The sequence below is a fragment of the Pipistrellus hanaki genome (genome assembly GCF_964339955.1).
Source record: "Pipistrellus hanaki genome assembly, chromosome: 15".
Taxonomy (NCBI): Eukaryota; Metazoa; Chordata; class Mammalia; order Chiroptera; family Vespertilionidae; genus Pipistrellus; species Pipistrellus hanaki.
The window spans coordinates 44,779,468-44,791,198 of record NC_140517.1 but is presented as its reverse complement, the minus strand read 5'-3'; the positions used below and the strand labels follow the sequence as shown (position 1 = coordinate 44,791,198).

Here is an 11,731-nt window from a genome sequence, read left to right as displayed (position 1 = left end):
TAAGCGTCTCCGGGAGGAACTTCCGGATGTGACCACAGAGAGGGAGGGAGAGGGAGACCGGGAGACCGGGAGACCGAGCGGAGAGGGCCGCCAGGCCGCGCACCGGGCGCCAGGCCGCCGGGACCCACCGCCGCCCCCGCCCCGCGGCGCCCGGGCTCTGGGTCCGGAGCTGGTCGGTGCTCGGGGCCCGGGGGACTGGGCCCGGGGAGGGGCCCGGGGCGGCCTCCCGCCCTCTCCCCTCCCCCGGGGGCATGAGCCCCGGGCTGTGACCCCGGCGGGGGCCGGGTCCATGCTCGCCGCCTCCGCTCCGCCGGGCGCGGGCCGCTGAGGGCGGCGGGGGCGGGGGCGGGGGCACCAGCCTCCTGCCCACCCCCTGCGCCCTCCCGGGGCATCGGGGACCCGCTGCGCCCTCCCCGCCCGCCAGGCCTGGAGGACCGGGAGCTGCCGCCGGCCTCAGCCCATGGCCGGGAGGGTAGGTCTCCCTCTGCCCCATCCCTCCGTTATCCCATCCCTCCGTTATCCCATCCCTCCGCCCCCCATCCCTCCGCCCCCCATCCCTCCGTTATCCCATCCCTCCGCCCCATCCCTCCGCCCCATCCCTCCGTCCTCCCATCCCTCCGCCCCATCCCTCCGTTATCCCATCCCTCCGCCCCATCCCTCCGCCCATCCCTCCGTTATCCCATCCCTCCGTTATCCCATCCCTCCGCCCCCCATCCCTCCGTTATCCCATCCCTCCGCCCCATCCCTCCGTCCCTCTGTTCCCCCCACCCCCGGAGGGGGGGCACGGGTCCCTCCTGCCCACCCGCCCTCTCACCCCTCCCTGTCTCCGCCTCCCTCTCCCTAACCCCCGGCCCCCGGTGTCCCCCAGTGTCCCCCCCCCCCAGGCCCTTCATCCACCCCTCCCTTCCCCTGCTGCCCCAGCCTCCCCCTGCTGGACTTTTGTTCCTGGTCCTGGGGTTCGGGGTGCAGACGGTGCTGGCAGAGGGGGTCCCACAGGCAGGGCCCCTCCCCTCCGCTCTCCTCCTCTCCCTCCCTCTCCCTCCCTTTATGTCCTGGGGACCGCAGAGCGGAGGTGAGGGGCGCCTTGGGGCTGGGGGCGCTGGAGTAGCTGGGAGGTGGGGGGGGACGGCCGGGCGGCTGGAGCAACTTCAGTCTCAGAAGTTAGGAGATGGGGGGAAGGGGGGCCTCCCGCCGCCCCTGGCCCCCTCGCCTCTCCCAGCCTCAGTTCCTGCACCTGCGAGGGCAGGGGGTGCCCTGGCGCCTGCTCCTGGGGGCGGACCCAGATCTCGGGTTCTCTGGGGGCTGTGGGTTTTGGTGGTCCCCCCACCATCACCCCGTTCAACAAGAGTGGATGGAAAGTGTGCCAGGCACTGTGCGAGATGCCTCATTCATTCATTCATTCATTCACTCATTCACTTCTGAACTGGCGGTTGGCTCTGGGGTGTGTGTGTGTGTGTGTGTGTGTGTGTGTGTGTCCCGCCTGGTGCGTGGGCTGTGACAGGTTGTGCAGGTGTGAAAAGTGAAGGGAACTGAGCAGGGGGCACACACAATGCACTTTGCGTGGAAAGTGTCTGTAAGTGCCCCTCCGTCCCTCCTCTGCCTCTGCCTCTGCCTCTGCCTCTGCCTCTGCCTCTGCCTCTGCCTCTGCCTCTGCCTCTTTCTCTGCATTTGCTGTGTCTCACCCTGTCCCCTCTCCCTTCACCCTCTCCCCTCTGCACCTCTGTCCCCATTTCTCTTTGCCTTTCTTCTTCTTCTTCTTCTTCTTCTTCTTCTTCTTCTTCTTCTTCTTCTTCTTCTTCTTCTCCTCCTCCTCCTCCTCCTCCTCCCTCCTCCTCCTCCTCCTCCTCCTCCTTCCTCTCTCTCTGTCCCCCTTCACTCTCTTTCTCTAAATCTGTCTCCAGGCCTTTCCCCCTCCTTCCTCTCTTCCTCATTCTGTGAGGCGCTGGCAGTTTCCAGCCAGCTGATCCCCTGACACACACACACACACCCCACACCCTGACCCTCAGACTGGAGTCCTGGGTCTGTCTCTCTCCTCGGGACCGTCCTGCCACACTTCAGGCGTCTCTGATGGGACTTAATCCCAGTCCAGGGTCCAAGAGCAGGCCGTTGGACACGGCCCTCAGCCCCACACAGCTCCGCGGGGCATGGAGGGGCTTGGGGGGCTGGGGAGTGAGGGGCATGGCTGGGCCACTTGGGGGACAGTGCAGGTTCCTGCGGAGGGAGGGAGGGGGAGGGAAAGGGAGGGAGAGGGGGAGGGAGGGGGAGAGGGAGGGGGAGAGGGAGGGAGGGGGAGAGGGAGGGGAGGGGGAGGGAGGGGGAAGGAGAGGGAGAGGGAGAGGGGGAGGAGGGGGGAGGAGGAAGGAGAGGGAGAGGGAGAGGGGGAGGGAGAGGGAGAGGGAGAGGGAGAGGGAGATGGGGAAGGGGAGGCAGGGGGAGTCTCAGGCCCAGGGCAGGAGGGTTCTTGCGGTGCTGATGCCTCCCTGCCCCCCCCCCCCCGCCTCCACAGTACGATGAGCTGCCCCACTACCCAGGCATCGTGGACGGCACTGCAGCCCTGGCTGGCTTCTCGGAGGCGGTGCCTCCCGCCCCTGGAGCCCCGGGGCCCTTCGGCCCCCACCGGCCTCCCCCGGGCCTGGACGGTGACGGCCTGAAGCAGGAGAAGGATGAGATCTACGGGTGAGTGGGGGCAGGGCGGGGGGCCGGGGGGTCTCAGAATTCAGGCCTTCCTCTGGTTCTTGGCCCCTCTAGACTGTCTCTCTCTCTGACCCTCTCTCACCCTGGCTCTCTCTCTCCATCTCTCCCCTCTGGGTCTCCCTCTCCTCCCTGTAGCCCCCCATTTCAAAGGGCCCTGCCCTCCCCTCAGAGTCTCCTCTCCGCTCCCTCCAGACACCCGCTCTTCCCGCTGCTGGCCCTGGTCTTCGAGAAATGTGAACTGGCCACCTGCTCGCCCCGCGATGGGGCAGGGGCGGGGCTGGGCGCGCCGCTGGGCGGTGACGTGTGCTCCTCCGACTCCTTCAATGAGGACATCGCAGCCTTCGCCAAGCAGGTGGGCGCCCCGCTGCATGCCAGCCCAGCCCAGCACCACAGGGAGGGCAGCGGGAGACAGGGGTGCCCGCCCTGGCCTCTCTCTCCCCGCCCCCAGGTCCGCTCCGAGAGGCCCCTCTTCTCCTCCAACCCAGAGCTGGACAATCTGGTGAGGCCTGCCCCCCCCCCATGCCCGCTCCCGCACGGGGGTCGCCTGTCCTGCCCTCCAGAGCCTTGGGGTGGGGTGGGGCACCCACATTTCCACACCGTGATCATTGTTGCCCCTTGGCGGTGCAGTATGGCCTAGACTTGAGGACACCCCACAATGAGTGCAGGGACTTGGCTGCCAAGGAGAGAGGAGAGGGAGAGAGCAAAGCAAGAGAAGAGAGGAAAGTGAGGGGGTGGGGGGGAGAATGCCCTGGGCTCTTTAATTTCCCAGCTCCTGCCAGCGAACCCTTTGGCAAAGGACTCTGGGAAATGTAGTTTGCAGGTGAAGGGTGGGCCCTGAGGGCAAGCAGGCAAAGGAGAGGGCGCTGTTATTGCAGCTTCCCTGTGTTCACTCCTCTTGTGATGGATCCTTCTCTGTCTCTTGCTCCGCTCTGTCTCTGACACGATCTAACGCTGTTCCCGGAATTCTGGGTCTTTGTCTCCGATCTCTCTTTCTCTCCGTGCCTGTATCTGTCTCTGCGGCTCTCTGTGCTCTGTCTCTCCATCCTTGTCATCCTATCTCTTTCTCTGCCTCTGTCTCTTCTCTTCCCTCTTTCGCCCCCTCCTCCTCCTCTTCTCCCTTCTTCTCTCTTTTCCTCTGTCTCCCTCCCTCCGCCCCCTGCCCTCTCCCTGTCTCTCCTTCAGATGATACAGGCCATCCAGGTGCTGCGGTTCCACCTGCTGGAGCTGGAGAAGGTGAGTGCTCCTCACGCCCTCACACCCTCCAGCCCGTCCACTCCCCTCAGGCTCTCTCCCCACCCCACCCCTTCCCACACTCCGCAGCCCTGGCCCCCGGGTGGCCCCCCCAGTACCCCGTGCCCCCTCAGGTCCACGACCTGTGCGACAACTTCTGTCACCGCTACATCACCTGCCTCAAGGGAAAGATGCCCATCGACCTGGTCATCGAGGATCGGGACGGCGGCTGCAGGGAGGACCCCGAGGACTACCCCGCCTCCTGCCCCAGCCTCCCGGACCAGGTGGGCCAGCCAGGCAGCAGGCTACAGCATGAGGACACACACACGCACACGCATACACACGCACGCACACGCGTACACACAGCTTGAGGACATACACATAGCACATGCACGCACACACATGTGCACGCATCTTAACAGCTGAAGACACCACCATAGACTCAGCTACACCCACACCATTCCAGCCATTCTCACTCATGGCCAGTGACGGCCTGCACCATATACCCTGCTGCATCATAATCAGACCACACAGCCCGGTCGAGAGACCGTCACTCTGTGTGTGTGTGTGTGTGTGTGTGTGTGTGTGTGTGTGTGTTATACATGAAACCGCCACACAGACGGAGGTTGAGCCACATGGCCCCAGACGCTGCCACACGATCAGATACAGCGACACCAGACTGACCGCAGGGCCTGCACGCCCGCAGGTACAACGCTCCCTGACCACCTCACAGTCTCCCCCGCAGTGGGTGCGTACACACACACACACACACACACACATACACACACACACACACACACACACACACACGCTCCCTGACCACCTGATAGTCTCCCCGCAGTGGGTGCGTGCGCGCACACACACACACACACACATACACACACACACACACACACACACACACACACACACACACGGTGCCACTCCGTCTCTGAGACAGCCGGACTACAGTTTCATCTACAGCCACACGACAGCCCGGCCATGTGGATCCCAACCAGGACCACACCCTCAGGACGGTCATCCTCTCAACACACCCAGCGATTGTACAGCCTGACACCCGCACCCAGAGGCAGGCGTGCGGCCGTGTCCCACCTGGGCGTGGGTGTGCCTCATGCTAGTCACCCTCTGCCCACAGCCCGTAATATCCACCCAGTCAGCGAGGGCCACGTGCATGTCACAGCTGGTTACAGCTCACTCGGAGACACGGCCATGTTCCTTATCTTAAAAAAAAAAAAAAAAAAAAAAAATATATATATATATATATATATATATATATATATATATATGTTTTATTGATTTTTTTTACAGAAAGGAAGGGAGAGGGATAGAGAGATAGAAACATCGATGAGAGAGAAACATCGACCAGCTGCCTTCTGCACACCACCTGCTGGGGATGTGCCCGCAACCAAGGTACATGCCCTTGACCGGAATTGGAACCTGGGACCTTTCAGTCCACAGACCAACACTCTACCACTGAGCCAAACCGGTTTTGGATATGGAGATTTATATATATATAGAGAGAGAGAGAGCTAGAAAAATAGAAACATCAATGATGAGAGAGAATCATTGATGGGCTGCCTCCTGCACGCCCCCCCACTGGGGATCGAGCCCACAACCTGTGCACGTGCCCCGACCTGGAATCGAACCGTGACCTCTGGTTCATTGGTCGATGCTCAACCACACAGTCCAGGCCGTATTCCCCATCTTCATACAGACCCCGACTCCCTCCCTCAGCAGTTACCACCCACAAAGCCACTGAGCTGCCTGAGCGGGAATCAGTACCACCTCACACGGTTTCACAAATCGGACAACCGACAGCCACACCCTTGATGGTCGTCAGACACAGCCCTGCCGCCACACACACACACACACACACACACACCCCGCCATCTCCGAGAGCGACAGCCCTGCTCAGAACCCACCCCCTGTCTCAGCTCCTCCCAGTCGCAACCACGCCTCAGCCACCTCCATCCAGCCACAGCCATGCCACCTGGGCATGGGCGTAGGCACTCACACAGCCACGGTCTCAGGCCAGCTTCTCGCACCCCAGCGTGGAGGCTCCTCCTCAGCCGGGGATCGAACCCAGCGCCGCCACTGCTGCAGGGACAGTCACATCCGCCCTGAAGCCCGCAGACCCAATGGCCCTGCATTTCCCACACAGGCCCTCCCACCCCCCAATGCACCCATGCACGCATTGCACGCCCAGGCCCAGACTGCAGAAGGTTCCCCGGAGCCGGCCTCCTGGGCTGTGGGCTGCACGGCTCAGATGACAGTGGAGGGGGAAGGGCTGTTAACAGGCAGCGGGCAGGTCAAGGGCCATCCCTGGGGCCGGCCGGGCACCCCGGGGTCCCTGTGGCTGTTGGCACCCCTCCCACCGCCACTCTGCCTCCCAGTGTCGAACAAAGAAGTCTAGGTGCCGTCTCCCTGCGGGAGGCTTGGGCTCCGGATGCAGAGCGTGAGCCCAACACCTGGTGAAGTTCCTCCAGGAGCTGGGGTGAAGGGAGCACAGTCCTGGGCTCCCCAGGCTGCAGTTCTGAGGCCCCCAAGTCTCTAACTAACACTGAAAGCTCTTACCTCCTCCCCATCCCCCCACCCCCGTCCCCCGCCCGCGCCCACAAGTTTAGTGCAAACTCATTTGGCAGCAGTGTCTGACCTGAACCAATGAGAGGCTATTTATAGCCGTTATTTATTCCACCTCGTTACATGCCCGTCCGTTTTGCCGCAGAAATGTCCATGAGCTTGAGCACGGGGTTATGCCGGGCCCAGACCCCGCTGGGGGTGCTATGAAGCACTCGGCGGATGCGCTGTGCGGTGACTGGCTGGCTGTCTCAAAATGTGACACGTTCTGAATTCGGAACCCCTTCCGATAAGGCGCCATGGGTCTGTGTAAGCTCGTCTCTGCTGAGTGACCCCTGGGCCTTCGTGTAAATGAACTCACTGAGTTGCCCACACTCGGTGAGGTGGGGGCCAGTATCCCCTTCCATTACCCAGTTGGGTAAACTGAGGCACAGGGAGGCGTGTATAACCAGGGAAGAGGCAGGGACAGGCTCACCACCCAGAAGCCCTAGCCCCAGGGCCCGTGGCCTCCGCTGCTGTGCTCTGACCCCCGACTCTTGTCTCCCAGAATCCTACCTGGCTTAGGGACCAGGAAGACAGCGGGTCTGTGCAGCTGGGGACCCCGGGACCGTCCAGCGGGGGCCTGGCCTCCCAGAGTGGGGACACGTCCAGTGACCCAGGTGAGAAGATCGGGGGGAGAGGAGGGAGAGGGAAATGTGGGGGCCGGCCTGAGGACGGCAGTTAGACAGCACGTGGGACCGCCGAGGGGGCGGGGGGGAGGGGTAGCGTCGTGGCGGAGGGTTCTGGGCCTCCGGTGCCCCGCCCTCGTGCCCACACGCACACCACGCCCCTCCCCACCCCCTCAGGAGACGGACTGGACACCAGCGTGGCCTCCCCCAGCTCTGGGGGGGAGGACGAGGAGCTGGACCCCGAGCGGCGGCGGAACAAGAAAAGGGGCATCTTCCCCAAGGTGGCCACCAACATCATGCGAGCCTGGCTGTTCCAGCACCTCTCGGTGAGGGTTCTCCCCGCCCCCCCCCCCCCGTGGGTGGCACAGAGACCGAGGCCCGAGACACCCAGAGCCGGAGAGGGAGGCGGGGAGCACTGAGGGAGGGTGTATACCTGACCATCTGCCCTCCTGGTCACCCACCCACCAGCCACCAGCCAGCCAGCCAGCCAGCCAGCACACTCTGTGGGGGCAGGGCTGTATCGGCTCCATTCTGCAAGGGAGAGGCCGAGACACAGGGAAGGGGGAGGAGAGAGGAGAGAGAGGGAGAAAATGGGACAGGGAGAGCCGTGCACAGGGCCCTGCCAGACTCAGAGGCCGGGCTGGGTTTCGCCTCCTTTCCCGGTGATGGAGCCCTGTCCCCAGCTCTGTCCTCCTCCTGCCAATGAGAGTGGGCAATTAGCCTCTAATTGCTGGAGGAGGCGGGGCGCCCACGGGCGTAATTGCCCGAAGCTTGGCTCTGCTTCCCGGCTGGGCCCCGGGGAGAAAGGGGCAGCTCAGGCGCACTGGCTCTTCCGGCCCCTGCCCCGCCTGGGCTCGCCCGCCGGCCTCCAGGACCGGACAGGGCCAGGCCGCGGGGACCGGATGGCGGCCCGGCAGGCAGGGTGACGCTTGCTGATGGCCACAGCACCCGTACCCCTCGGAGGAGCAGAAGAAACAGCTGGCGCAGGACACGGGACTCACCATCCTGCAAGTCAACAACTGGTGAGGGCCCTGCAGGCCGGGGCGGGAGGCCGGGCGCTGTCCGCGGTGCTGAAGGAGACCGCGGAGCCCCTGGGAGACCTGGGCCTTCTCCCATTCCAGTTCTCTCTTCCCAGCTCTCCCTCTCTCTATGCTCACCTCTGCCTCTCCCCTACACCCTCTTCACACCCTCCTCTATGTCCATGACCTCCCCCCCTCCAGGTTCATTAACGCCCGGAGACGCATCGTGCAACCAATGATAGATCAGTCCAACCGCACAGGTACCAGGAGGAGGTGGGGAGAGAGGGCCTAGTGCTCCCCGAGGAGTGCCAGAGCCCGGACCCAGGCACCCTGGGGCTCAGGCTGCACCCCTAAACCCCTCTCTTGCAGGGCAGGGAGCAGCCTTCAGCCCTGAGGGCCAGCCCATGGCGGGCTACACAGAGACACAGCCACACATGACTGGCAGGCCACCCGGTAAGGCTCCGCCCCTTAACGAAGCCACGCCTCCAGCGCCAGGCCCCGCCCCCCTCTAATGAAGATGCCGTACCTTCACGGTTTATGTTCATGAATAATGAAGACAGGGCCTCATTTGCATAACAGGGGAGCTGATTCCTGGGTGCCCGCCTATGGGATGGCCCCACTTTTCCTTAAATGACCAGCATGGCCTTAAACAACGGCTCAGTCTGTCCTGATGGAGGAATACTAAGGTGACCAGACGTCCAGCTTTTGGCGGGACAGCCCCGATTTTTCACAATTCTTTCCAAAAATCGGGACTTTTTTAAAACGCCGAGGGACGCGGGACAAATTGTTAAAAATCGGGACTGTTCCGCCAAAAGTGGGACGTCTGGTCACCTTAAGGAATCCCCTGAGACAGAAAGGGGCGGGAGGGACTTGTGTGTACAGGGGGTGCCTGGTGAAGACCCACTGCCCTCTTTGTCCTCCAGGATCCATGGGGATGAGTGTGAACTTGGAAGGAGAGTGGCATTACCTATAGAGGCGGACTCGGGAGACGTGTGAGTGTCCGGGGCGAGGGCTGCTGGGCTGGGGAGCTCTGGGAGCCTCTGGACTCCAGTATCAGGCCACCAGAGCAGGGCAGTGTCGGTCCCTGAGCCGAGGGTTCTCCAAGGCTTGGGGGAAGATGATTCATCCATCCATCCATGCATACACACATGTCCTGAAATGCCACAGGTAGGATCTTCTCTTTTTAAAAAAATATATTTTATTTATTTTTCACAGAGAGGAAGAGAGGGATAGAGAGTTAGAAACATCGATGAGAGAGAACCATCGATCAGCTGCCTCTTGCACACCCCCTACTGGGAATGTACCAGCAACCAAGGTGCGTCTCCTTGACCAGAATCGAACCCGGGACGCTTCAATCCACAGGCTGAGGCTCTATCCACTGAGCCAAACCGGTTTCGGCTGGACACCTTCTTTTATTCTTCCAGGTATTAAGGTTTTAGAGTTTCTTCTTCACAACAACCCCAAGAGGGAGAACTGTTATTATTCCCATTTTGCAGATGAGAAAACTGAGGCTCAGAGGGAAGAGCTCAGTTGTGCAGGTTCACTCAGGTCAGAAAAGCAAAGGGAAGCACTGAGAGGCCACCCAGACTTTCCAAAGCATAGAGCAGATCTTGACCCTCTCTGACTTCAACCTTCTGTGGCTGCCCTAAACCGGTTTGGCTCAGTGGATAGAGCATCGGCCTGTGGATTGAAGGGTCCCAGGTTCGTTTCCAGTCAAGGGCATGTACCTTGATTGTGGGCACATCCCCAATAGGTGCAGGAGGCAGCTGATCGATGTTTCTAACTCTCTATCCCTCTCCCTTCCTCTCTGTAAAAAAATCAATATATTTTTTAAAAAGACCTGTTGCTCCCTAGTACCCTCTGATGAAGTTGAAACTCAGTTTAGCATTCATTCATTCACTCATTCATTCATTCATTCAATTTACATTCTCTGAGCACCTCTGTGCCTGGCCCTGTGCTGGGAACATGGCAGTCACGTTGGCAGCCCTGCCCAGTGGGGGAGACAGAGCCGTCTCAGACGGCGATGGCCCAGAGGGGGCAGGGTGGGATGAGGGAACCCAGGAGGAGCCCAGAGAAGACATCAGGCCCAGCTGGTGAGTTCAGGGAGTGCTTCCTGGAGGAGGGGACCTTGCAGCTGAGACAGGAAGATAGGAGTGAGGCAGGGGAAGAGGGAATCGCATATGCAAAACGTCAAGGCTGTGAAACAGCCCTCTCCGCCCCGCACACACGAGGAGGGAGGGCTGAGCGGGTGAGTCGGATACGTTCAGGCCGCAGAAGGGCTGGGAGATGAGCGTGGAGACGTGGGGGGCGCAGGCCTGGGGGGCCCCCGGAGGCCTGAGCCTGGGCAGAGGGACGAACTGGTTTGTTCAGAGCCTGGCTGGTCAGAGGGGGGCTCAGCTCTGCTCTGACCGGAGTGGACAGGGGTGGCCTGGCCTGAGGGCCCGCGGCCTCTGGGACCAGGAGTGATGGGGCTCCTCATCCTACTTCGGGGGGGAAGAGGGGGGCGGAGGGGGGTGGGGGACTGTCTTCTCTCTCTGCCTCTGCTGCTCCGCCCCCACTCCTGTCTTTGTCTCTTTGTCTCCCTCTTTCCTTGTCTTTCTTTCTTTGTCTTAACTGTCTCCTTATCTCTCTCTTTAAAAAAAAAAAAAAAAAAGAAAGAAAAAGAGATGGGGATTCTTTTTTCTTTTTAAAAAATATATTTTATTGATTTTTTACAGAGAGGAAGAGAGAGGGATAGAGAGTTAGAAACATGGATGAGAGAGAATCATCGATCAGATGCCTCCCGCACACCCCCTACTGGGGATGTGCCTGTAACCAAGGTACATGCCCTTGACCGGAATCGAACTCGGACCTTCCAGTCCACAGGCCGACGCTCTATCCACTGAGCCAAACCAGTCTCGACTCCTTATCTCTCTTTCCAGTGCTGTCTCTCTCCCTCCATTTTGTTCTGATCCTCTCTCTCTCTCTCTCTCTCTCTCTCTCTGTCTCTGTCTCTCTGCATCCCTCTCACTGTGGGGCTGGTGGGGACTGCTCAGAAGGGCTGATGTGGGGGGCCAGGTCCCTCCCCACCTCCTGACGTGGCATCCCCCTCCTCCCCACAGACTCCAGCTTCTGAACTGTGACCTCCAGGCTAGCACCTGGTCCGGTCCCCACTCTGGCTTCAGGACCCCGTCTCCGACGGCCCTCCCACTCAACGCCTACCTCCCTGGGGCCCGCCAGGACACGGGGCCTGAGCACCTGCTGGGGGGCGGGGTCTCTCCAGGACAAAGACGAGGCCCCCAGGCTCTGCGCCCCACGGCTGCCCTCACCGCTGCCAGGGACCCGAGCTGAGACCTGGGTCCTCAGAAGATGGTGGCTGGGGCCCCTGCCTCCAGGTGGAATTGGGGGCGAGCTGGGGCCGTCAGGGGAGGAGGGTCACCTGGATCCGATATTTGGGGAGGTTCCCTTCATCCTCCCAGCCCACCCCCTCCCGTCTCCTCCTACCTCCCTTCTCTAACGTCTTCTACCTTTTTTAAATGATAAAGTCTTAAAAACAAAAAACCA

General features: G+C 61.4%; 1 protein-coding gene across 2 annotated transcripts; it reads left to right on the top strand.

Annotated features, from left to right (window-relative positions):
- Positions 1–342: 342 nt before the first annotated feature.
- Positions 343–11,731, top strand: MEIS3 (Meis homeobox 3). 2 transcript variants are annotated; one of them, XM_084906143.1, is made up of 13 exons: positions 343–472; positions 2,507–2,676; positions 2,887–3,046; positions 3,143–3,193; positions 3,877–3,927; positions 4,110–4,208; positions 7,049–7,160; positions 7,347–7,495; positions 8,115–8,191; positions 8,390–8,448; positions 8,558–8,641; positions 9,112–9,180; positions 11,290–11,731. In XM_084906143.1, the coding sequence occupies exons 1-12, from the start codon at positions 461–463 to the stop codon at positions 9,159–9,161; spliced, it is 1,074 nt and encodes a 357-aa protein (XP_084762269.1). In that variant the 5' UTR covers positions 343–460; the 3' UTR covers positions 9,162–9,180; positions 11,290–11,731. The 2 variants fall into 2 exon arrangements, with proteins under 2 accessions (XP_084762269.1, XP_084762268.1); XM_084906142.1 differs by having other exon boundaries at positions 4,059–4,208.